The following is a 26553-nucleotide window of genomic DNA, read 5'->3' on the forward strand; positions in this document are numbered from 1 at the left end:
ATTCAGCTTTGGTTAATGTAAATTAGAGTAGTACTTAAATAGTGGGATATGTTTCCATCCAAAGTATAAAAATGGTTGAAATGCTTTTATTTCAGTTTTTGTGATCTTTTTTTTATTTTGTGTTGTAAATCCATTTAAATTATACTAGACTACTTGTTTGTAAAGTCAACCTAGATGTTACTTAGCCAACTTTTTAAGTGAAGAAAACTTTATTAGAACCTTGGGGGGGCGGTGTACAGGTATTCCCTTTTAGTCAGATCTTAGATATTTTAGTCAAAATGTGCTCTCAAAATAGTATTAAGAAATCAGCATTCTACAAGTAAAAGAATTCTTAGGAATAATGCTTTGATCTGCTAGGTGTAAGGTATTTTTGTAATGTAAAACTATACCAGTACAATACATTAAACGAATTGTCCTGTGGAGTTAGACTTCGGGAATCTCTATTGCTTATTTCATGAATACTGCTGTGGTTCAATTTTTATTTATTTGTTTGAGGGTTAAGTGGCTTGCGCAGGGTCACACAGCTAGTAAGTGTCAAGTGTCTGAAGCCAGATTTGAACTCAGGTCATCCTGAATCCAGGGCCAGCAATTATTTCATTTGAACTTCTCTTTTTTAATTACTTACGAAGCAAGTATACCCATCTTATTACTTTATAGTTACAGATTGTTTCTGTTGAACTTCACTAGAACCAAATCTATCACTAAATTAATTTTGACTTTTCCCTCAAATCAGATGTTTCCTGCAGAGAATAAAGATTAGTCCTCATTGAAAACATACAAGGCTCTAATAGTAGTTACAAAAATATTTTAGCAGTGTGTTCATTATTGAAATAAATGTAAGGCCTTCCAAACTGTGTACTATAAAGGCAAATCAACCCTTTTTGTATGTAAATTCTGCCTGTCATATTTATTAAGTAACCAGCCTGATAGCTTTACACTTGTATCTCACATAAATAGAACAGATAAATAAGCAGCTTATTTCTCTGTGTGCCTTCTGAATGTATTGATTACTTTTCTGGAATTATATTTGTCTAAATCATTAAAGGAATTTTGACAAAAATTTCTAATCAAAATCTTTAGTAGGTAACTTATTCGAACTGAAATACCACCTATCTAATCATCAGAGTTAGAGTTAATAGTGGTATTGATGCCAAATGTTCATGTAATAAATAGGGAAAGACAATACTGGGAAAGTTCTCCTATGGTGAAAATGGCCCAGTATTTGAAGTCAGAGGACTGGATTTAGCTCCTGACCCCTGCCAGTTACTGTCTGTGTGTCTTTTGGCAAGTTAAGCTTTTTTCCTTTTTCAGCTTTTCTGGGCTTTAGATTTCCTCATTTAGGTGATGAAGGGTGTTGGATTAGGTATCTTCCTGTTCTCAATCCTCTGATTCAGTATAATCCAAATAAGACTCTTCAAGTGCATTCCTTTTAACAATGAATTCAGGGTCCTTATCCCAAATGCTTTCTTAGAGTTACCTCATGAGTTTCTTTTTTTTTTTTTTTAATTAGTTAACTATGTTCACTTAAATCCCAGATCAACCTGCTTTGATTGTCTCTTCATTGACAGTAATTTATTGAATACCTGCTGGTTGTTTCGCATTGTGTTCAGTGTTGTGGGGGAAACAAAATACATGTAAGACATGGACCCTGTACATAAGCTTGTATAATTCTGTTCTACAGCAAATGTAATTTTATGGTGAGTTTAAAAAGCTTATGTTTAGAGGAAAATGTTATCATATAACTGTTCTCTTTTGAATCCTTTTCAAGGATTTTGAATTGTGGGATGATGTAGGATTGAACATTCCAAAACCTCCAGACTTGTTACAACTCTACCGTGACTTTGGAAACCATCAAGTAGCTGTGAAAGATGTTGTAGATGTGGCAAGTGGAGTAGAAGAGGATGAGTTAGAGGCTGTTACCCCAGTGTTAGGCAGCCTTCCTTCATTTGAAACCCCACAACCCATAGAGGTAAGGAACAGCTTTTATCTTCAGAAAGTTATTCTGTTATACATAAAAAATATATGTATATGTGTATGTGCATATATGTGACCACAGTTTTTCTTCTAATTGCTTCTAGAATTGCTTGATAGTACAGAAGCTAGAAGATAAAATTAGTTTATTAAACAATGAAAAGTGGTCTTTGATGGAACAAATTAGAAGACTAGAGAGGTATGTATGCTCTGTTTTCGTTGAACTCTTCAGGTGGTATAAGAGTTGAATTGATTTCATCATAGTAGGCATAATCTCATTTTACAAAAAATGACTGCATTATCGAATACATTCTTCATTGTAACTGGAACTTCCTTGAAAAGCAATGAAAGAGCAGCTAGTCTCAAGTAAAGCAACTGATCAAAGCTTACTTTGCTAGGAAATAAGATGACTTTCTCTTCATTTTTCAGGCAATTTTAGTTATTTCTAAAGTATATAATTACACTGTATGTGGCATAGTGTAACTTCATCAAGAGCTTCTTTTCATGTTACTTTTTAAATGGTTTTTGGCTTTGCCAAAGTTTAGTAGAGTAAACGTGCCTTTGAAAATTTCTTTTTCTCTTGTAGTGAAATGGACATCCTCAAAAATGAGAATTTTTCCTTCCCCACTGTTCGTGACACAGACCATCCTTCTTTGGACCAATCCCTTCACAAAATCTCTGAAGACAGTGAACAGTACTTAGATGTGAAGAATTCAGATAAGGGTCAAACTAAGGATATTAATCTTTCAATATCAGATGAAACAGATGCCCTGACTCCTAAAGTCAATGATTCAAATTCTCTCCCAAGAAAAGAAAGGGAGAGAATGCCATCTTATTCTCCATCAAGCAAAGACACAGTTCACTTTGATAAACCAAATAGGTTAGTGTGAAAATTAGTGCTTGAAGTAATTATTTCAATTATACTTTGTATAATCTTTTAGAAGAGTTTGTATACATGGTTTTATTTCAGAAAGCAAACTATCAAGAGTGTGTGTGTGTGCGTGCGTGCGTGCATGCGTGCATGCATGCTTGTCACAGGTCATTTATAGAGCATAGTGTTAGACATAAATACTTGGTAAATTGGTTAGGGAAAAACAAACTATTGAATTCTGTTAGTAAATATATTAATAACATTAAAGTGTGCATCAAACTACTTTTGTATGGTGCCTCTTTGCTACTTTGCATCACCAAGCTTCATACTATAAAATGAAGCTTGAGAAAATTTCCCTTCTTAGCTATAAGTATATGCCTTCAGTTTCATAAATCAAGCTGAATTATTTGCCTGATTACTGGGGGGGGGGAGTGGCTGATTTACTCTACTTTCATTTCTAAAGTAATAAACAGCACTGGCTTAATTTTGGATAGCATTTTTTTATAAACCCCTTTCACAAATTTTGAAATTGTCATTGTTAATTTGTTGCTTTTGTGACAAGTACTACCCCTACACCTATCCTTCACTTTCTAAACATTCTTTGGTCAATCAGCAGGCTTTTATTAAGCCCTTAGTACACGCTCAAGTACTCCACTAAGCACTGAGTGACAAAGAAATATAGAAAGAGCACCTCTCCTAAGGGAACTTCCCTTCTAATGGGGGAGACCTGTAAATAACCAGGTACATACAGAAAGGGAAGATGCCAGCTGCTGAGGGAAGGGGAATGGGAAAGGCCTTCTACAGAAGGTGGATCCTAAAATATAATTGAGATAGAGATGGAAACTACTGCTAAATTAAGTAATTCAGGTAAGTACTACAGGATATTCATTCGTTTGACATTGTATGTGGAATATTTGCAAGGCACCATCCCCCTCATAATTCTAACTGAACTCTTCTTCCCCAAGAGCAAGAGGGTACAGCTACCCTGATCGTTTTCAGGAAATAGGTTATATATAGGAAAACATTTGAAAAGGTTCTCTGAAACTCAAAAAATTGTAGTATTTAGAATGAAAGCTATTTTGTAATTAGACCTACCTTCTAAATATGGAATACTTAACATACTACCCTTGAGGATACTTTAAAAAGTGTAAGTTTTTTTTTCTGTAGGATTTTTGCAGATAAATATTATTTGACTTAGTGCAGAAATATGAATATATTCCTTATAATAATTTCTCTGAGTATACTATAACTCTATAAACTGGTTGCTAATTAAGCAGTTACTGAGATTTTTGTTTGGAGATATTTTTGGAGGGTTGCTTTTAGGATTAGCCAAAATAAAATGTAGTTTCAGTGATAGTCTTCAAAGTTCATGCAAGTAAAAGAGCCTATACTGATCGTTAGAAACATATATTAAACTGCAGCCACTTTGTAAATCACATAAGATGCTAACTTTTTTAAAAGAAGAATATGCACACACACACACACACACACACAAAACACATAATCATATATAAATGCATGTATATGTATTTTGTCTTTTAACATGTAACAGGTTTGTGCTTAAGGAGTACAGTAGGGGTGGGTGTGTGTGTGTGTGTGTGTGTGTGTGTGTTTTCAAACAGCATTTCATAAGTAAATGTTTTAAATTACCAAATCTACATTGCTACCATATTTCCCTGCTTTCTTGCTCTGTCTCTTTAATTCTTGTATGCTATGATCTTCCATCTACATCCCTCCTCAAGTGCTCTAGTGCTATCTTCTTAGGTTCTAAACTCCTAATACATTATTCAGTCTTATTGCTTTAAGGACCCACCTGTTAAGGCCATTCTGAATTGGAAGAGTGTATTGACAGTCATTTCAGACTCATCTACACTAAAATCTAATTAGGACTGGGGCAGCTAGGTGGCACAGTGGATAGAGCACTGGCCCTGGGTTCAGGAGGACCTAAGTTCAAATCCGGCCTCAGACACTTGACACTAGCTGTGTGACCCTGGGCAAGTCACTTAACCCTCACTGCCCCATTATAAAACAAAAACAAACCTAATTAGGACTGAGAGACCTCTCTAATATTTCTGCCCCAAACTAGCCATCTTATCAGTTTCCTACATCCAAGCTGCTTTAGACCCCGTTTTCATTGCCTTTCCAGCTCAAATTTATTTTTCTTCATCTTACTGCACATACTACTTTCCTTCCACGCTTTCCCAAATAGTTACTGTGTAGGACTCTAAGCTTTGGGGTATGGAAAGGAGGTGTAAAGTAGATAGTTATTAACCTTAAATAATTAGTAGACTATTTAATGCTATTTTAAATTTCTACTTTAAATATAAGCAAATACCCTTTAGGTGGTATCAAAATATTTTCTCTGTAAATTTCAGTGTTTAATGCCTTGATTTTTTTTTTATTGTTGTTTTCATGCACTATTGTTATTCTAGGAAGTTATCACCCGCTTTCCACCAAGCACTATTATCTTTTTGTCGGATGTCAGCAGACAGTCGTTTGGGATCAGAGGTAACCTTCTTTAACTTTATAACTCTTCCATCAGGTGTCCTTGTTACTGTTCTTCTAAAATAGTGTTCCATGGTTTTTGTTTTAAGTACCTGTTCTCCCGCAAGAACTATTGCCTTTTAAGTCTGATAAGTTTGTGTTTCAAGTATAACTTATTCATTTGATCCAATAAACATAAATAGTTCTAAATAAACATTTCTCAAATCTTGAATTTTGTACTTTAAAGATTACTGTGGGGAACTGACACATGATATTTTTGCTTATGCAGAATGCTTACACTCGAACAAACATGCATTTTTTAATTGGACATATCAGCATCAGTGTATAATTTCTTTCAAAGAACAGGAAAATACACATAGAAAAAGTGTATCTTGTATTCTCATTTCTAAATAAATGAATTGTTTTTAGGTGTCCCGGATTGCAGATAGTGAAAAAAATGTCATGTTAATGCTGGGACGTTGCCTACCACATATTGTTCCAAACGTGCTACTTGCAAAGCGAGAGGTGAGGTGTCTAAAAATGTTTTCAGTTTTGTAATCTCATCATGGTGTCCATTCTTCATTTTGAAGTTCAGTGTTGTATTTTTATTTTGTGAAAGTCTGTTACTTGCAATCATATTCTTACTTTTGTGCATGCATCTCTGCTCCTAGAGAATGGTTATACACCTCTGTCAGGTGAGTTAAGTAAAACTGCATGGTATTCAGTTTTCCTCCTTCGCTTTATTACATCATTAGCTTCTGCAGCACTAACTATTACTGTAGGTCCATCTACTTGTTATAAAGATTGTTCTATTTTACATTTAAACGAGCAAACTAATTATGTTACTATAGTTCTTGATATAAACTACTTGTGGGGGGAAATAGGAAATCATTATAGAGGAATTAACAATGATTAATAGCTACTATATCCTAAAAAATACTTTAGCAAGTATAAATGTCCATATATTAATCTTGTCTAGCAATAAAATAGAATTACCATGTAATGATAGCATAATTGTGATAATAATTAAAGTAGTCCCAAAATAGACTTTGTTTTTAATATTTAACACAATATTGGAAAATATTTTAAACACTCTATTAAATTTATGATTGTATATGTAAAATATCTAGTGTTGATTGTTAAATACCCCAAGAAATTATTTCTCCATTTGAATTCAGCCAAAAACAGATATAATGAAAATTTATGTTCATCTTTACATGTGATTAGGTATGATTTGAGTTGTAGTACAACAAATCTTGTTCATGAGGTAATTGTTAAAATTCAGAAGTTTGTTTAATGCCAGGGAAAAGCAAATTTTGTATAAGTTATATTTGTTCTTACTATGAGCAACCTTCTCTATCACATTTATCTATGGGGACCTACAGTATGCTAGGTTTATAGTGCATTTGGCATAATTCTATTTAAAGCTTATCTACCAATACCCTTTTTATCCAAGAAATTTGTACTGATCCTTAAGAAAAGTTACACATTCATGTTTCAGAAATTTTACTCATTTATTATAAGACAAAAATAAACTGCAATGGTTGAGATTTCTTTAATAATTCTCTAAAAGTTGCTAAATATTAAGAAGTTTGAGAAATGTTCTATGAGTTGTGAAGGATCAGTGCTAGATTTCAAATTGTTTTGCATTTCTGCCTGGCAGAATGTTTGAGCGTTTTTTTTTTTAAATATAGCTTATAACATAATATGTGTAATGCATTGATGTTTGCAACCCTTTAAAATTCCTGTGTCATTCTTGAAAAATATTTTTTAAAAGCTAAGTATTTTAAGGTATCATTTTTTATAGTTCTTTTCATGTTAATTTTCTTCTACATAAGGACAGCTATGCCATTGAAATCTGATTGTACTGCATGAAAGATTTAAATACTTTGCATCTCTTATATTTATAAAAAACACATTTTGATTTTTCTGGGTGATATGGATTTCTTAAACTTGAAAATTCTATATCTATGATCTGAAAAGTTAATCATCTTGCCGTTTTACTGTTTGTATGTTTTCTGATGCTTGACTGTATTAAAATATTTCCTATTATATTAATATTTATACTGGTAAAATGTGGATTGTCTTTGAAACCAAATCAGTTATCAAGTATGTTAGTAGTAGTATTGCCTTGCTTTGGTTCAAAATATAAACATACTAATAACCACATCTACTTACTCAAACCAAGCTATTTAAAACATGGATTGAAATTAAATTCTATTTATTTCATAATCATGTTATTTTAAATATATGTAGCAGTTTCTGTGGATATCTTATGATCACTTATTTGGATTTCTTTGTCTAACTGAGTAATTCTTTGGAGCAACATGTTATACATGATTAGCCTTTGAACCCACCTTTTTCTGGGTCTGGGCACTATAATATTTATCTTATCAGAGGGTACATCATAGAATTTTAGAGGTCAGTCAAATGATCTCACATTGTTTCTTGTGTTTTAGAAATCATAGAATACAATTTAGTTACTTGGTAAGAACTTTAAACATTATAACTGAAACCATTTTAGTCCAAACTTTGACAAACTATATTTTAAATAAATTCTTCTTGAGTAAACATGTGCATTTTTAAGTTGTAGATTAGTCTAATGTAGTAACTAAATTTAGGCTCTGAGGATAAAGGTACACACTTTTAGATTGTGGTTAAAGAGATCAGATTCTATAATTTCTTGAAGGCTCATCAGTCAGTTTTTTAACGCAAAGTTCAAAATCATGATAAAAATAGTTTTACTCTTTGTTTTCTTCCATTCCTCTTTAAAATAAAAGAAATTAATATAACCCCCAGAGGGCAGCAAAAGTTAAATCATGACATTCTCTAACTTCAGCTTAGTCTTTTCTTTTTTTCCTACTAGCATGTAATTCAGTGCTTTTTGCCTTTGAATTGAAAGAAGCAAAATGCAAGACTAATTTCCTCTAAGTTATTATAATCACAATCCACTGTAATATCATGGTTAAAAATACTTAAATCTTTATACTGTATATAGATCAAAAGCTTTACAGAAGAAACGTATTCATCATAGTTTATTCATTATTCAAGTTACTTGGCTGTGTTTTAAAGTTCATTTTTCACAGTAATCTCTACCTTAATAAATATGAAAGGAAGGCTCTTGATTATTAAAATACGAACTTTCATTTTAAAAAACCCTCTTAAAATCCAGATTCAAGTAGTAAATCAACTTAAGTGCACTCGGTGCAAGGAAGACAGTATATACAGCATAGAGGAGTTGGAAGCACAAAGGAAAAAACTGATTCTCCAGAGATTGTACAACAGAAGCTAGAACCAGCAGAGATTTTTTTATACCAGTTTTCATAGAAATCCAGCTTCACTTAAATGTCACTTTTCTTTATTTACTTAAGTAAAAGATGATTTCTGAATCTGATTAGGTTACAAACACCAGGGGCAGCTAATATTAAAGTAACATAGTTTTAACCATATTTCAGTAGCACAAATGCCATAGAGTATATTCTTAACTTACTCTTAAGGTGAGTAGAAATAAATACTTCTCTGAATCCCCATAAACCTTTTAAATTTATTTTTACCTTTTGATGAAGTATGTGCTCTTCACCTTGACTGGAATCTAAAGGAAGGCTCCATAAGTCCCTTTTATAGGCTCTCTGAATATGAAGCAAGTGGAACTTTAGATAATAGAATTCTCAGATTTAGTGTAGTCTCAGCAGGTCCTTACTTCTAATCCTTTGCAGGTAAGTAACCCTTTTTCTCTACATTTACATTTGCTGGTATGACTCTACACTCATATATGCTTTTTACTCCCACTCACCTTAGGGAATGCCAGCCAATGATCTAAATAATTTCTATAACTACCATCTTATCCAACCCTGAATTATTGAAAAAACCGCCTAAATGTTTTCCTATCCCTAGGTTACCCTAGAAAAATCTTCCTCAGATACCATTTTTCATCATATTCACCAATCCAAATGTCTATAGCTGTTAATTACTTACAATATCATTTCTAGAATTTTTGCCTTGTTTTTGAGGCCGTTTGCCAATTTATGGCTTCTATCTCATCTATCTAATTTCTCATTTCATCATTATATAAATTGCCCTACTTACTTAGCAAAGTAAATTTGCTTACAATCCCCTACACAACCTTTTTGTACCTTCTTTATATTTAGTCTTTTCACAAATGTTTATATGTCTCCTTTTCTAAAAAAACTAATATAAAACACTACTCCGAAGTATTCCAATACTTTTTTTCCACTAAAGAATTGATTCCCATAAAAGTTAGGGTATCATTCCATTCAGCCCTGAACTCCATCTATATCTAAAATGGGCAAAAAAAAAAAAGGGGGGGGCAGCTAGGTGGCGCAGTGGATAGAGCACCGGCCCTGGAGTCAGGAGTACCTGGGTTCAAATCCGGCCTCAGACACTTAACACTTATTAGCTGTGTGACCCTGGGCAAGTCACTTAACCCCAGTTGCCTCACAATAAATAAATAAATGAATGAATGAATGAATAAATAAATAAATAAATAAATAAAATGGGCTTTTCTACATTTAGTTAGCATAAGTTAAATGAAGATCATTTAGCAAATTCTCATTATGAGACACAACTTTCCAGCTGCTTGTTCCTTTTCCAAGAATAGTAACTAAGAAAGGGACTCTTCTAAAAGGTTTTCCATTTCCTTAAGAAGAAGCCCCAGAGGTGTAAAAACAATCTTTGTGTGTTATGTCATGTTTGTTTTTGCCATGGTTTTATACCAAATGAACCTAAAGAATTTGTGTAAAGTTAAATTGTATGTAAATGTTATTTTATTCCAAGGCAAAATGGAAATTTTTATGAAATAAAGTTAAATATCAAATCCTACAAAACTATGTATGTATTTTAGCTTTTGAAATTGTAGATATATCTTGTACCAACAATCAGATAAGGACCAAATATTTTAGGTCTTTTTAATCAGCCTTTACCTTTCATGGTTAGAAAATAGCATTTTCCTAAGACCAGAAACGGTCATAATAAAAGATTTAAGATTTGAAACAGTTTCCTAAATCCACTCAATTTATTATTGTTTAATGTTAATTAAAATTGCTACATATGTTAGAGATCTTTTTAAAAGAAGACTCTTCCTATTTAAAAACAATTACAAGGATGAACTAATCTATGTTACCTGACATCAGTAGTGTGAATTTTGTTTCCATTCTAACATTTGTTGGGCTACACTTCAACTTCCAATAGCATGCACAACTTTTATAAAGTAAAAGAGTAATGGTTCATTTTACTAAAGACTGTTCATGAAGAAAAGAGACTACAGTTTCTTCCATTTAGTCACATTTCCAGGCCTCTAGTCTTCCTTTTCCTGAAAAGAATTACATATTGTCAGATTTCCTCACTTCAGTACTTGAACAATTTTGAGCAATAATTGTCTAGTTTTTTACAGACATCCATACACTAGTTTTGTATGTGTCCCTGGATAATTTTTATGGACATACCGTTCAGATGGCTTAATTTCTCTGGGTCTGCGTTCTGCCTCCTAATTTACACTGCCTTTCTGGCCCTGAGCAAGTCACTTCTCAGTACCCAAAATGATTATCTCAGACTTGGTGTTGCACATTTGCATTGATAAATGATGCTTCCTCACTGGGAGTTCCCTGCACTAATTAAATTATAGACCTAGATCAAAATATTTTTTGAAGTTTTTCAAGTTTTTTTAAGTCAATTTTTATTGCTATATTTTGTTTTTACCTCATCCCTACTTCCCCATGTCTTCATATTTATTGTTTCCTTCAGTTGAGTAATATTCCCTCACATTCATATTCAGTAGTTCATTTGGCTCTTCCTTTGTGGATGTACATCTCACTTGTTTCCTTTCTACCAGAAAAAGTGCTGATATGAATATTTTGGTCTATGTGGACCTTTCTTTCCTTTTTTCCAAAGTATTTTAAGTGCTTAACAAATACTTTTAAAATGTGTGCAGAATCATAATGGCTCTAGATATACAAAGATAAGAACTATATAGTACCTGTTGTTAAGGAACTTAAATTCTCTTTTAAAAATTGTATTGGGGAAGCTAGGTGGCACAGTGGATAGAGCACTGGCCCTGGATTCAGAAGGACTTGAGTTCAAATCCAGCTTCAGACACTTAACACTTACTAGCTGTGTGACCCTGGGCAAGTCACTTAACCACAATTGCCTCACCACAAAACAAAACAAAAAAAATTTGTATAGATTCGGGGCAGCTAGGTGGCACCTGCCCTGGATTCAGGAGGACCTGAGTTCAAATCTAGTCTTAGACACTTGTGTCTGTGTGTGACCCTGGGCAAGTCATTTAACCCTCAGTGCCCCACAAAAACAAACAAAAAACGTGGTATAGATCTCTTTTCACATCACTTCTATTTTCTGATTTATCTTTCTTCCATTCTCCTTCCAGGGAGCCATCTCTTATAACAAAGAATTAAAAAAAAAGAGAGAAAGAAAGAAAACAAATGGCAAACCAAACCCACCAACACATTGAAAAAGTTCAGTGTTAAATGCAGCATTTCACATCTGTAAACAACGTGGTGAAGTGCCTTTTCATAACTCTTCTTTGGTGCCAAGCTTGGTCATAATTTCATGGCATTTAATTTTTATTGTTGCAGTTCTTTAGATTTACAGGGTTGTAGTGTATTGTTTTCCATCCCATCCACTTAATTCTTTGCTTGGGGGCAGCTAGATGTTACAGTGGATAGAGGACTAACCCTGGAGTTAGGAGGACCTGAGTTCAAACGGTGACAGGTAAAGCTAAATGTGTGGGGTCACCTTACCTGTCCCCTCTGTGGGAAAACTAACTAGGACAACAGTTTAACAGTTGAGGTATTAAACATTTAGTAAAATATATTAGAGGTTAACAAAGAGTCTCTGAAAGAATAGGAAAACTTTAACTACCCTCCAGGAGAAATCAGAGCTCTACCTCTCATGAGGTTCCAACCACCAGCTGACAAAACCAATTGTGTCACACGCTGCTTCAAACTGATTGGTTGATGGTGGTCTCATGCTCACTCAGCAGGGGGCCTCTGATAATAATATTCTCACAAAATCTGGCCTCAGACACTTGACACTAGCTCCGTGACCATGGGCAAGTCACTTAACCCTGATTGCCTCAAACATCTGGGGCCATCTCCAGTCACCCTGATGTATATCTTGCCACTGAAACCAGATGGCTCTGGAGGAGTGAGGCTGGTGCACGGCCCTCCCTCACTTAAATTCACTACAAGCCGTGACAGCACCTCCAGATGTCATGATCCTCTTGGATGACATGCTTCCTTATCAGTCTTCTGTAATGATAAGAGTTCTAAGATTTTGATGGGTATTTCACTCATTATGATGTTGTTAACTGTATAAAATATTCTGGTTCTGCTCATTTCACACATACTTCCCGTTTTAATGAAACAGTTTCTTTTGTAACTTCTTACAACGCAATTCTATTTCGTTACATTTATATATCATAATTTTTGTTTTTTCCCAATTGATGGGCATACTTGTTCATTGTTTAAAATAAAAGCTGCTACAAATATATTTGTACATAAATGCCTATACATTTTACCCTGTTTGATATTTTTGGGAATAGAGGCCTTTTAGTGTTTTATGGCTAATTCAAAAAATATGCAATTTAGTCACTTTAGGGACATAGTACCAAATTGCTTTCCTGGAAAAAATTCACAGCCACAACAATAGTTCACCAGTGTGCCTGTCATCTGAAGTTGATTTTTGCTTAAGACCATTCCCTCCCCAGCTTTACATACTCTCTTAGCACTCTTTCTCTTCCTGTCTCTGCCTCTTTTCCCACTAAATTTAGTCTATTTTTATGCCAAAATCTGTGTGTGTTTGCATGTGTGAACATGTGTTCAATTAACCTTTGCCTATTTCAGAAAAGAGTGGGTTTCAAGAAATAGTCTTGTTCTTCCTCCATGCTTTTATTCCTCTGATACAGCGAAATGATGAGATATACTGTTTTTCCACCTCCTTTTTATAATTTCTTCCCAAGTATATTCTTGGGGGGGGGGGGTGGAGGGGGGAATCTTTTCTTTCCTGTAGTCAAAAACAGCAAAAAAACCCCAAATTACCCCTAACCTTTATAGTTGTCTTTTTCCACTTACTTCATGACTCTTGAAAACAGTAGAATCTTAAGATATGCTTATCTCTTCTCTATTTGAATGTGAGCACCTAATCATAATTTAGTTGCTTCCAGTTGCTGAGATAGTGTTTGCATTTGAACAATTCTTCCCACTTCTGGCCTTTTCATCAAAAATGCTTGTCATTTCTCTCTTATTAGGATTATTCTCCATTTTTCAGGACTTTTCATTGTATTTTGGTATATTATATTCCAAGATTCCCTTCTCTTGATAGTGATTGGAGATTTTATGGTTCTTTCCTAAATTCTCTCAGTCCTTGACATTCCATTTGAGTTTTGAAGAACAAATGAGCATAGAATACTCTACAAGTAATATGACCAGTGATGAGGAAAATAGAATTTTTATCTCATTATTACAAGCTACATTCCTGTTTGTCTGATGGCAGATCTTGCTCGTCAGTGTTGCAGATGCCATGATTACTATAACCCCAGATTTTTTTCTGTCCCTTTTATATTACCAGCCTTTCTGCATCTTATTTCTATAACACAGTGGTACTGAAATTCATTCTTTCTTAGGTGTGATATGATGCTCTTGTCCTTACTGAATTTCATCCTCTTTGTTACTAACATTTTAAATTTATTAATAAGAAGTTCACCCTAAGTGTTCATCCCTCTTTTAAGAACTTGGTAATTGGGGGCAGCTAGGTGGCGCAGTGGATAAAGCACCGACCCTGGATTCAGGAAGACCTGAGTTCAAATCCGACCTCTGAAACTTGATACTTACTACCTCTGTGATCCTGGGCAAGTCACTCAACCCTCAGTGCCCAGCAAAAAAAAAAAAAAAAAGAACTTGGTAATTGATTAATATTCCCCTCGATTTAGTATTGTCTTTAGACTTGTATATTTTCTTTTCCTTCCTTTTATGCCTGCTCCCTTCCCCACCTGACCCTGTTAATATTGAACCTAAAATTGGTAACCATGCTATACAACTCCCCAGCCAGCTGTTGTATATAACCAGTCATTTTTGTTATCCAGACCTTTAATCCTATGAAGGTGACTGGTAGGTCTTTCTGTTTGGAACACTAACTCTTGCCCCCCAATACTCTCGTTTCAAACACTATTCTTTGTAGCTGTTCTAGATTCTATACCACCATCAGTGGGGGGTTTCTATTACCTTTCCATACTCTCCACTGCCAACAACTCTTCCCATCTATTCTTGACTTCACTCAAGCTTCACTTTAGCCACTGACCTGTCAGCATGTATCTTATGATTCCCCTGGACCAGTTTAGCAACCAAAAAGCTTCCAGTGTTTTTGCCCAGTTATTGATACTTGCTTGTAAAAAATAATCTCAAAAGTCAATATAAATTTTTCCACTCAAGAATTTCCATCAAGAAAAGGAATATTCGGGCAGCTAGATGGCGCAGTGGATAGAGCACCGGCCCTGGAGTCAGGAGTACCTGAGTTCAAATCCGGCCTCAGACACTTAACACTTACTAGCTGTGTGACCCTGGGCAAGTCACTTAACCCCAATTGCCTCACTAAAAAAAAAAAAAAGAAAAAAAGAAAAGGAATATTCCACATTCCATTAGTTTTTCCTTTTGTAATCTTTTAGAGTTCCTTTTGAAAGCTATATAATGAACAAGCAAAAAAATTGAGGTCCATCTGAAATAAAAAATTAAGATTATCGAGTTTTTAAAAGGGAGATGTATGAGATTAGACTAGAAAGATAATCTACAGCTAGATGGTTAAAGACCTTGAATGTAAGATTGCAAAAGGTGAACTATATTCCATGGGTAGTGGGGAGCCATTAAAGATTTGTGAGCAAGGTCATGAAGTGATCTGATCTGCAGGTGGTAAAAATTAGTGCACCAGAATTTTACTTTAAAAATTATTGAAGAATTTATTTTACTTTAGTATTTATTGAAGAAATTTCCTATCCTATTTATTAATGGTATTGCTTAGTCATAAATTAATGATGATGATGATGATGATGATGATAACAGCTAACATTTATATTGGGGCAGCAAGGTAATGCAGTGGATAGAGGACCAGGCCTAGAGTCAGATAGACCTGAGTTCACACAGCTAAAAATTGTCTAAGGCAAGCTGAACTCACTCTAAGTTCTACTACTCCATCCATGGTGCCACTTAGTTGCTTGCAGTTCATGAGGAACAGCAGTGACCATACTGGCAGAGGAAGTAGGCCAAGCACAGAAAAGAGAGAGAGAGAGAGACATGGACAAAGAAGTGAAGGTGGAGGGAATTCATGGGTTCTGAAGTGATGAATCATTTTTGCCACACCTGACTTAATTTTAGTTGCCACCTTTAGCCTATCACTACGTTTTCATTATAGCCCAATAAATTGCTTATTAACTAATGTTTACAACTTTTTTTTTTAATCATTGAGCCTCCCAAGGCTCTTCTGCAGCACAGCCACAGAAGCCTACAAGGAGAGAATTCTCCTGGTAACATCAGTGGCTAAAGGAATTTTACCCCATGAAATCATCAGAGGACAGACTCAGATTTGTATTCTTAGACTCAGACCAAGATTCTCTACTTGAACTCTGTGTTCTCAAAAGACAGTTTTTATCAAAATAATACTTGTCACCTATGTTTTACTTACACAATTAGAATTATATTCCATTCAAGAAATTAGTCATGTAGCAGTATCTTGTATCTCAACTCAAAATGCTACTTAAACCTATTAAATTTAGTACACTCTACTTTCTAATGCTGAATTGTTTTGTTCTAAAGTAATCCTTTATTCTTTTTGATATTGATTACTTATTATTCTAAGATCTACTGTGGGGACCTAATGTGAAGATGAAATGCAGGATAATAAATGGTTGAAATTCTTTTCATTTCCCACATGTGAAATTTCCTTAGCTCTTCTAGTATCTTTGCTCTTTCGAGTGCCTCTGTCTCTCCTATAGACAAAAGATTTTTACCAGGTAGCCTAATACTTTTGAATGGGAGTTCAAGTTAAGGAACTTAAGTCGTGCCTTTCAGTTCCCATCTCAGCTTCCTCTGGCATTGAATATCATCTGTTTTTGAGGGAGTATATTCTCAGGGGAAGAAAAGACATTTTTAACTTTATTTTCCTTGAGAATATCATTCAGTTATATGTAGTTTAATTCTTTACAGATTATCCATTCTGAGAGGAGAAAAAAGGATATAACCTTTTTCTCATGACTTTATAGTACCTGCATTAAAACATAGGAACTATGCATACCATGGACCATTTTTACAAAAATTTCACCTACTTAGATGTTTGAGATTTGTATCCTTAACTAGAGTTGAGATACTATTCCAAGATGAAGAATCTCTTTTGAACATGATTTTATAATTTTGCTTTTAGTAAGAATTGAATATGAATCTAATAAATAGGCCAGTTTTAATTATCTTCTCCTATCCCAACTGTATATTTCGTTTATTTAAGCTGTTTAATTGAACTTATTGTTTACTACCTACGGTAAGAGTAGCATTTTTTAACAGAGAAATCAACCTTTTATTTTGATTCTGCAGAAAAGATGCCTCTACTGACAAAGTGCTATTCAAATTTCTTCAACTGAAAACAAAAACCATTCTGTTCAGTTTGGTTATGTACTATCTGTGAAACTAAAGTTGATGAAGATGTCTATAGTATTGTATTTGCCAAAGAAATCTTGTCATTTCATGTATCGTTGTTTGTAGTAGGTCATTAAGATACTAGAAAGGTTAGTCATTTTCTTCTCCAACTCATTTTACAGATGAGGGAACTGGGGCAAACAGGGTTAAGTGAGTTGCTCAGGGTCATATGGCTAGTGAGTGTCTGAGACTGGATCTGAGGGAAGAAGATGAGTCTTCGACTCAAGACCTGGCACTCTATCCATTCCACCACCTGGCTGCCCAATATATTTTAAGCATCAACTTATACAAATTTTTTTAAATATATTTTCACCAAGACCACCATTTAATTTGTTGCTTACTAGAACCGTACTTATTATAAGAGACAATGACCTTAGTAAGTTCTAAATGCTTTAGGATAAAAAACAACAACAACAAGTTAGTTATATCTTGTTTAATTTTGCTTGGGGGATTTCTAGTTCACCAGCCTCCTATGGACATAGCTTAATGTTTATTAATTTACCTTTCAAATAATCAAGTTTTTAAAGGTAAATCTAACCCTTTATTTAATTGCATCTCTTTTCCATTTTATTTAAGAATGTTAAATTAAGCATTTTTACTTTGAATTTTTATTTTTTTCTATTTCTTAGGAATTGATCCCACTGATATTATGTACAGCTTGCCTACATCCTGAACCTAAAGAGAGAGATCAGCTTCTCCATATACTTTTTAATTTGATCAAGCGGCCAGATGATGAACAGAGGTAATGTTTGTGATTGTTTTAATCTAGCAAGTACTGTTGACAAAATGCTGAATTCTTCATTTAATTTACTTCACATTAGGATTTGAGTTTTTGGGGGGCAGCTAGGTGGCGCAGTGGATAGAGCATTGGCCCTGGATTCAGGAGGACCTGAGTTCAAATCCAGCCTCAGACACTTGACACTAGCTGTGTGACCCTGGGCAAGTCACTTAACCCCAATTGCCTTACCAAAAAAAAAAAAAAAACAAGGAAAAAAAAAGGATTTGAGTTTTTTTTCCTTTAAAAAACTACTTTTTATTACCATGGGAACTTCCTATGTCCATGATTTCTATCTTTGTAGTCTGTAAAATGCAAATTTACTTAAAAACTCCACCCTAATCCTATAGTTCCCTTTCTACTAAAGGTAAATATTAATGATGTTATCGATTTTATCGGGGGAATATAGGTCACAACTCTGATCTTTGTATAGATATTTTAAAAAACAAAATGTTCTTATTCTATGCTGCTGTCTGTCACATTTTCTGATTCAGTCTTCTAAACCTCAGCTTATACTATGAACTCATTACAGTTTACCTGGATTCTAGATTGGAAAGGCCAGGCTGAGTAGTTGTATTTTATATTGGTCATAACAGTGAGACATCGAAGGGTTTTTTTGATAAGATGAGTGAGTCATGCAATACAACTTGGGCCTTAATGAATTTATTTTGGTTACTATTTAGGAGATGGATTGGAAAAAGAGAGAAAGGAGGGAAAATGCAGTGAAAATAAACCCTCTAGTTTAGTACCCACATGAATAGCGATAAATCCAGTATAAGGGACAACAGTTAGCAACTGATTGTCAGGGATTATTCTGAGGTTATAAGCCTAGATGTCCTAAGAGAATAGATGAGGGGCAGCTAGGTGGCCCAGTGGATAGAGCACCAGCCCTGGATTCAGGAGGACCTGAGTTCAAATCTGGCCTCAGAAACTTAACACTTACTAGCTGTGTGACCCTGGGCAAGTCACTTAACCCCAATTGCCTCACCAAAACAACAACAACAAAAAAAAAAACGAGAATAGATGGTACTTTCAGTTGAAATAGAGAAATATGGGAGAGGAGTAGGTTTATGGAAGAAATAATGTGATTTTTTTAAAAAACATGTTTCACTTGAGATGCAGATAAGACATAAATGTCCAACAAGCAGTTGGTAACATTGGACTAGAGTTAAGGATCTAGGTCAGGGATAAAGATTTAGATTTGGCAGTGAACTTGCAAAGTAACTGGAAACCATGAGAGTTGGTATTATTGCCAAGGGAGAGAACATTGAGTCAGTCAACTGCATTTAATAAGCATCTACTGTGTGTCTGACCCTGTGTACTAAGGAGAGAAGACATTGATTTAGCTTCCAGTCTTTTGTTGTCTTTCATTCTCCACAATTCCTTTAAGATTAGAAATAGAAGTATGTCAGTGTTTATGGGTAGTGAAGTGATGGAGTAGATAGAGTGCTAGAATCAAGAAAAGTCATGTTCCTGATTTCATATCCGCTTCATAAAGTTACGAGGTGTGTCACTGTGGGCAAGTTGCTTAACCCTGTTTGCCTTAGTTTCCTTATCTGTAAAATGAGCTGGAGACGGAAATGACAAACCACTCCAGTATCTTTACCAAGAAAATCCCTAAATGGCTCACAAAGAGTGTGCTACGACTGAACAACAACATGTCAATGTCTTATGCAACGTAATTCAATATCCAGTGATCATTTTAAGAGACTTCAACTTATTTATTATATTTAGTCCTACTCTGATGCCTCATGAGGTAAGAGTGACCCTTGGAGTGTAAGATCTAGCAGGTGTTGCTAAATTACAAAAGAAGAAAGTATATTTCCCCAGAATATATATTATCAAAAGATTAAGCCATCTACGTTCAAAAGCTTTAAGCAGAATTCTGGTTATTAGGTAGTAGTTTTTCCCCTATAGCAACTTATAAAGTTGGTCTACTAAAGCATAGAGGGATTATATAATTAGTGTTAGTTGAAAGAATGTCCATGCTGATGAAATCTCCAATCTTTTCAAGCACTGACGTGTGAAATGCTTTCTTACTCTTTCCTCACTTATCTTGGTTTTCAATTTCCTCTTCAAAGTGTTTGTTCCAGTTTGAAGAGATAGAGAAAATGGAAGCAAAATAAAGTTGATTAGTTAGTTCTCCTTTCTCTCCATTATCTGTTAACTTTAAACCTCAATCATCAAGTCTGTCCCTTCCTTCTACTTACTCTTTCTCTGAACAAACAGCATTTTTTTATTGCCTAACTTTTTTTTTGGCAAGCTTCAACACGTTTCAATTCAAGTCATTCATTTTATTTCACATTTTATTCTATTTTTTCATTCTTTTGATTCTGTTTGACCGATTTTTGGTGTCTCACAGAGTCATTACCTTCCATCTTCCCAATTCTAATTTTTAAGGCATTATTTTCTTTGGTAAACTTCTGCACCTCCTTTTCCATTTGGCCAATTATATTTTTTTAATGAATTGTTTTCTTCAGTCAATTTTTGTGCTTTCTTTTCCAACCTGCTGACTCTTTTTTCATAATTTTCTTGCATAATTCTCATTTCTCTTATTTCTTTTCCCATTTTTACTTCTACCTCTCTCATTTGATTTTTAAAATCTTTTTTTGAGCTCTTCTAAGGAGGCTTTTTGGGCTTGAGACTAATTCATCTTCCCCCTTGAGGCTTCACTTGTAGGCATTTTTGACAGTATTGTCCTCCTCTGAGTTTGTGTTTTAGTCTTCCCTGTCACCATAGCTGCTGTCAGTGGTAAGGGCCCTTTTCTGTTTCATACTCATGTTGTAACTTATTTTTTGAATTACAAAGTTGAGGTCTGCTCCTGGGGCACAGGGGCTACTGTTGCAAGCTTCTTGTGCTGGGACATAGAGGCCTGGTCACTGGCTTTCTGCTCTGAGATCTCTGGGGCCTGTGGATTCCTCACTGTCCTGGGCTTGCTCCCTGCACTGGAACGGCTTGGCCTAGTCACACCTGTCCTGTGGGTGGTTCTCTAGCTGGCAGTTTGCCCTCTCAGCCAGGGCTGGCAGATCTTACAACTGGCCTGCTGCACCACCAACCTTCTGAGTCAGGACTAAGGGTCCTCAGCTGCTGCTCTATGCTGTGGCGAAGAGCCTCCTGCTGACTTGCCCAGACCACCCTCTGTGGTGTGTCACTCTGAGCTGCACTATGCTCCCCTTTCACCTAAGTGAGACCAACCTTTCCTGAAGTCTTCTAAATTATCTCAAGTTGGTAGATTGTGTCTCTCTGTCTTTTTGTCAGTTCTGTAGCTCCAGAATCCATTTAGAGGCTTGATTTAATGTTGTTTTTGAGTCAAACTTGGGAGAGCTCAGGCAACTTCTTGAGTCTGCCATCTTGGCTCTACCTCCCCCAAGTCATTCATTTTTAAATGAGGACACTGAACCTCAAGAGAAATGATTTGCTTAAGATTACATTGATATTTAGAAATTATGCTTTGTTATATTTAACTAAACTAAAGAAAAACTAAAGAACTAAAGAAAAAATGGGTGTTTGTATATGCATATATACTCACATACACATAATATATATATTTCACACATATATTGTGTGTTCGTATAATCAGACATAGGAAAACTTGTTAACCCAACTTCAAAAGCTGATTTTAAAGTCTTGCTCTGCTACCCAATTGTGATAGAGGGATAATCCTGCATTCTTAAATGTTTTATGAGCTCTGGAATAGTGGGCTAAAGAACAGTGGGCTAAATAAGGATGAAGGACTAACTAAGGACAATGAGGCTTGTCTCTAGTAGATAGGCCATGGCAGTCCTTTAAACAAAGAAGAAAAAATAAATAGTTCTCAAAAGCCACAGTAGTGGAGCATCAAGAAAAGAGGCAGAGGACAGTAAAAATCAGTGTTTGGGGATTATTACTAAATGTTAATTGCTGCCACTCTAAATGTGAGACCTTCTTGTCATTGCTTCCTCTTGACTGGACACTCGATCCCCATTCCAAGGCCTGATAGGAGAGACATTCCTATGATGCAGGCATCCTAATGTATCCTAAGAATTTCTTTGCTGAACTTTTCCACATATGTTGTCTTCCCCAATTAAAGTGAGAGCTATGTGGGACCCTTGACTGCCTTTTTCTTTCTGTCCTTAGCACTTAACACAGTGCTTGGCATATAAAGAGTACTTAATAAATGCTTTTTCATTCATTTATTTTTATCCATTTAATTTGCATTCTGTTAGTATTACTGAAACATCAGTATTGATAATGTCACAATAAAAACCTTTAAGATAACAAAAAATTGAAGCCATGTGAAGGGTATCTGATAGGTTCTCTTTGGAACAAAGAAGTTGGCAAAGGGTCCATTGTGCTCCTAAAGTCAACAAGTGACAACATTTCTTGGTCATCTTACATTATAGTGTTCAAGGTAAGCCCACGAAAATATACTGAAAATATAATTGTATCATATGTATCAACATCTGTGGCCAAAGATAAAGAGATAGGGGGCAGCTGGTTGGCATAGTGGATAAAGCACCAGCCCTGGATTCAGGAGGACCTGAGTTCAGATCCTGCCTCAGACACTTGGCACTTACTAGCTATGTGACCCTGGGCAAGTCACTTAACCCTCATTGCCCTGCAAAAAAAAAAAGGGTGTGTGTGTGTGTGTGTGTGTGTGTTTGAATTGTTTTCATTATGTCAAGTAATCAGGTTTGTTGTTTAGGATCTAATTCAATTTTTTTGAACCTGACAGTAAATGATGTTGTGACAATAAATTGATAAAACTAAGTGTCTTGAGATAATATCTAAAACACTGTAGTTAAGCCATCAGTAGCTATATGACAAATCATGAAACCACTAATATTTAGAGAAATTTAAATTAAAGCAACTTTCAAGTTTCACCTCATACCCATTACATTGACAAAATTAACAAAAGGAAAATGACATTCGTTTTAGAGGGTTGTGTCAGGGAGATAAAAGAATACTCTGTTGTTGGAGCTTTGAACTGGTCTAGGGATTCTGGAAAGCAGTTTGGAACTATGCCCAAAAAGTTATTAAATCTGTGCAAATGCATTGACCCACTTCTAAGTCACAAGATCAAAGAAAGAAAGAAACAACCCATATGTACAAAACTATTTCTAGCAGCTGTTTTTGTAGTGGCCAAGAACTGGAAAATAAAGAGGTGCTCGGTTGGGGGATGGATAAGAAAGTTATAGTATATGAATGTGATGGGATACTATTGTGCTCTAAGAAATTATAAAGGGAACAGTTTAAGAGAAACCTGGCAAAACTTGTATGAGTGAATATAGAATGAAATGAGCAGAAGCAGAACAATTTATACAACAAAGTTGTCTGTTCTATGTTATCTAGTGATAACATTCCAAAGGACTCCTTCTGAGAAATGCTGCTTCTGACCAAGAAATGGTAGACTCAGGGTACAGTTTGAGACATATTTTTTGGACATGCACAACATGTGAATTTGTTTTTCTTTACTGCATGCGTATTGCATAGGTTTCATTTTGTTGTTGTTGTTGTTGTGAATGTAGCCGTCGGAGCCTGAAAAAAAAAGTTGCAATTTTTTTTTATTGAAAAAGATTTTTGGGGTGGCTAGGAGGCACAGTGGATAGAGCACCAGCCCTGGATTCAGGAGCACCTGAGTTCAAATCCAGCCTCAGACACTTAACACACTTACTAGCTGTGTGACCCTGGGCAAGTCACTTAACCCTAATTGCTTCACCAAAAATTTTAAAAAAAAAAAGATTTTTTAAAATTAACAAATAAATCACTGTAGTTAAATCACAGTTTGACCAAATGAATTATTAAGACTATTATCAGTTGTGATCACAACAGTGATCTTTTTTTTTTTTTTTTTTTGTTCCATACCTGTGATTTTATTGTTATAAAAATTTCTTGGTTTGGATATGCCATTGTTGTTGTTGTTGTCATTTTTGGTGGTGGTGGTGGTGGTGGTGGTGGTGGTGGTGGTGGTGGTGGTGGTGGTGGTGGTGTTCCTTCTTTCTCCAAGAAGACCATGACATTGGCAGGTGATGTCATGACTTGTAGTCAATTGTATTTAAGTGAGGGAGGGCTGTGCAAAGTCACCAGCTGCACTCTGTCTTCCAGAACCATCTGAGTCTTGTGGCCAAACTCATGATGAGCTTCCTGAAATAGGATCTGTGTTCTTCGAATAATGCTCATTTTTGGCAGAGCAATGAAGATTGTTGTCCATGGTGCTGCTACTTTACTGAAAAAATGAGGCCATCCATTGTGAACTCTCTCTTCCCTATTCTTCTCAAAATCCCTCTATATTAGGAGGCTATTGCATTCTCTTTTCCTTAGCTCTAGTCTCCAAAGAAGAGGTGGGGGGCAGCTAGGTGGCACAGTGGATAAAGCACCGGCCCTGGACTCAGGAGGACCCGAGCTCAAATCCAGGCTCAGACTCCTGACACAAGCTGTGTGACCCTGGGCAAGTCACCCAACCCCCATTGCTCTCTGATTCACGCATTCAATGACTCTATGATCCTGGGAAAATGACTGAGCCTCTCTCATCCTCAATATCTTCATCTGTATAATGGGGATAATAGCATTTACCACCCAAGGCTTTTCTAAGCCTTCAATGAGATAAATTTTGTAAAGTGTTTTTGAAAAAATAAAGCGTTGTATGATGTTAAGTACTATTTTTCAAACAGAGTCTGGTATGTTGCCAAGGGATGAGATGGATATGAGGGAGACTAGATGACTGTTAAAGCCCTTTATAATTTAAAAATTGTGTGATGCTGAGGTAGGAAGGTATAGGATCAAGAAGAGAGGTGGTAGGAAGCCTTCTCCAGTGGGTGTGTGAGTAGAAGGAAGGAAGAGAATTAAAAACTCAAATTTTTTAAAATAAATATTTTTAAAAGCTGGAAAAATCTAAAGGAAGTAGGCAACAGGTTTAAAAAGCAAAGAGGAAGGAAGGAAGGGAGGAAGGGAGGGAGGGAGGGAGGGAGGGAGGGAGGAAGTGTCACAACAGTGATCTTTACAATTTTATCCTGTAGGTGACCATTACAAAGGAAAAAGAAATTTTTACCAGTAGTAAAAAAACCTTTTTTTTTTTTTAAACATTGCCCCTCCCTATCTCACCCAGGCTGGAAGAGCTTCTCTTATTCTGATCAGCACTGAAGGTTTAACGTGCTCCATTTCTGGCCTAAGGCAGTTGACAACTCCTTAGGCAAGCCTAGTGTTCTCCTCTCCAAGCCCTTCCCTACCCCCCACACCCCACCCCTCACCCCCCATATTATGTTGAACATAGTGCAAATGTCCAGTTTCCTTAGCCAGTTAGAGCTCAGAACTCCTAAATTAAAGTGATGCACTGGTCTCAATCTTCCTACTAACTGCAATTACAGACATGTACTACCATGCCTCACTTGTAAAATTGGCAAAGAGTATTTGGGGGGGGGGGAGTGAGGGTTTATTGACTTGCCCAAGCAAGTCACACAGCTAGTAAGTGTCAAGTGTCTGAGGCTGGATTTGAACTCAGGTCCTCCTAAATCTAGAGCCGGTGCTCTAACTACCTCGACACCTAGCTGCCCCTGCAAACGGTATTTTAATAGAATATTCTATTGAGTATTCTAATATGTTATCCTTCTCATTTTCATATGAAAACTGTAGTTTATTCTAAAATGGCATTTATCTTTAAATTTTTAAGATACAGTTCTACATAATTATACCTGAAAACATCATGGGTTCAGTGCTGAATATTTACTCACTAATAATATTCCCTCTCTAATAACAAGTATTATTTCACTCATAAATAATTCCATTATTAAGCTATAGAACTAATCATCTAATCATCCAGGATTTCAATTTAGGTTTGGACCTGGGGTTCTGTCCCCCGCACCCTTCCACTCAACTATCAAATTAATCTTCCTAAAGTACAGGTCTGACCATGTCACCCCACCTCCCCATTCAGTAAATTCCAGTGGCTCCTTATTACCTCCAAGATCAGAAATAAATCCCTCTGATTTTTAAAACCCTTCATCACCTTCTTTCTTGTTTGTTTTCTTATACCTTACTCTCCTTCACATACCCTGTGATCCAGTGTCATTGGCCCCCTTTCTCTATAATACTCCATCCCCCTAATCCAGATGTTTTCACCAGATGTCCCCTGCCTGGATTCTCTGTCCTCATCATCCTCTCCTGACTTCCTTCAGTTCCCAGCAAAAATCCCAACTAATGCAAGAAACTTTTCCTGACCTCCCCTTAATGCTAGTGCCCTCCCTTTGATGACTTTCTCTAGTTTATCTTGAATATATCTTGGTTGTAAATAAAAATTCTCATCCTTCCTTTTGAGCTCCTTCAGAACACGGACTGTTCTTTTTCATTTGAATTCTGTTTGTTTTGTCTTTTGCTTTTGTATTCTCTGTGCTTAATGTAGTGCCTGGCACATAGTAAGCACTTACAAGTGCTAGTTGACTGACTGACTAATCAAAAAACAAATACTATGTTTAAAAGAATTCTAACTGGCTTGTCATAGTAGATACTGAAGCACCAAGCATTTCATATAACCACAGAATCCTAAAACTGGAAGCATAATCTCATCCCACTTTTCACTCTATTCAGGAGTTCCTTCTCCAACATTTCTGATCATCCAGCCCTTGCACTGTTCCAGTGACAAGGAGCACACTACCTCTTGAAGTTACCTATTCCATTATTATTAAACTATTCTCTTAAAAACTTTGTTATATTGAAATAAAATCTGTCTTTACAATTTCATCTTTCTGTCCCAGTTCTGCCTAATGGAGTTA

The 26553-nt window shown here is 35.6% G+C and overlaps 1 protein-coding gene across 4 annotated transcripts in view; it reads left to right on the forward strand.

The window, feature by feature from the left end:
• Window positions 1-26553, forward strand: part of RELCH (RAB11 binding and LisH domain, coiled-coil and HEAT repeat containing) — a 142680-nt gene that overhangs the window by 53527 nt on the left and 62600 nt on the right. For all 4 annotated transcript variants that reach the window (XM_043994389.1, XM_043994417.1, XM_043994408.1 and 1 more), the window contains 6 exons: window positions 1769-1969; window positions 2079-2170; window positions 2558-2851; window positions 5275-5350; window positions 5756-5851; window positions 17664-17776. In XM_043994389.1, the coding sequence (XP_043850324.1) occupies window positions 1769-1969; window positions 2079-2170; window positions 2558-2851; window positions 5275-5350; window positions 5756-5851; window positions 17664-17776 (872 nt within the window). The remainder of the gene's footprint in view (window positions 1-1768; window positions 1970-2078; window positions 2171-2557; window positions 2852-5274; window positions 5351-5755; window positions 5852-17663; window positions 17777-26553) is intronic.

Source organism: Dromiciops gliroides, chromosome 1 (genome assembly GCF_019393635.1).
Source record: "Dromiciops gliroides isolate mDroGli1 chromosome 1, mDroGli1.pri, whole genome shotgun sequence".
In the NCBI taxonomy this organism is placed as follows: domain Eukaryota; kingdom Metazoa; phylum Chordata; class Mammalia; order Microbiotheria; family Microbiotheriidae; genus Dromiciops; species Dromiciops gliroides.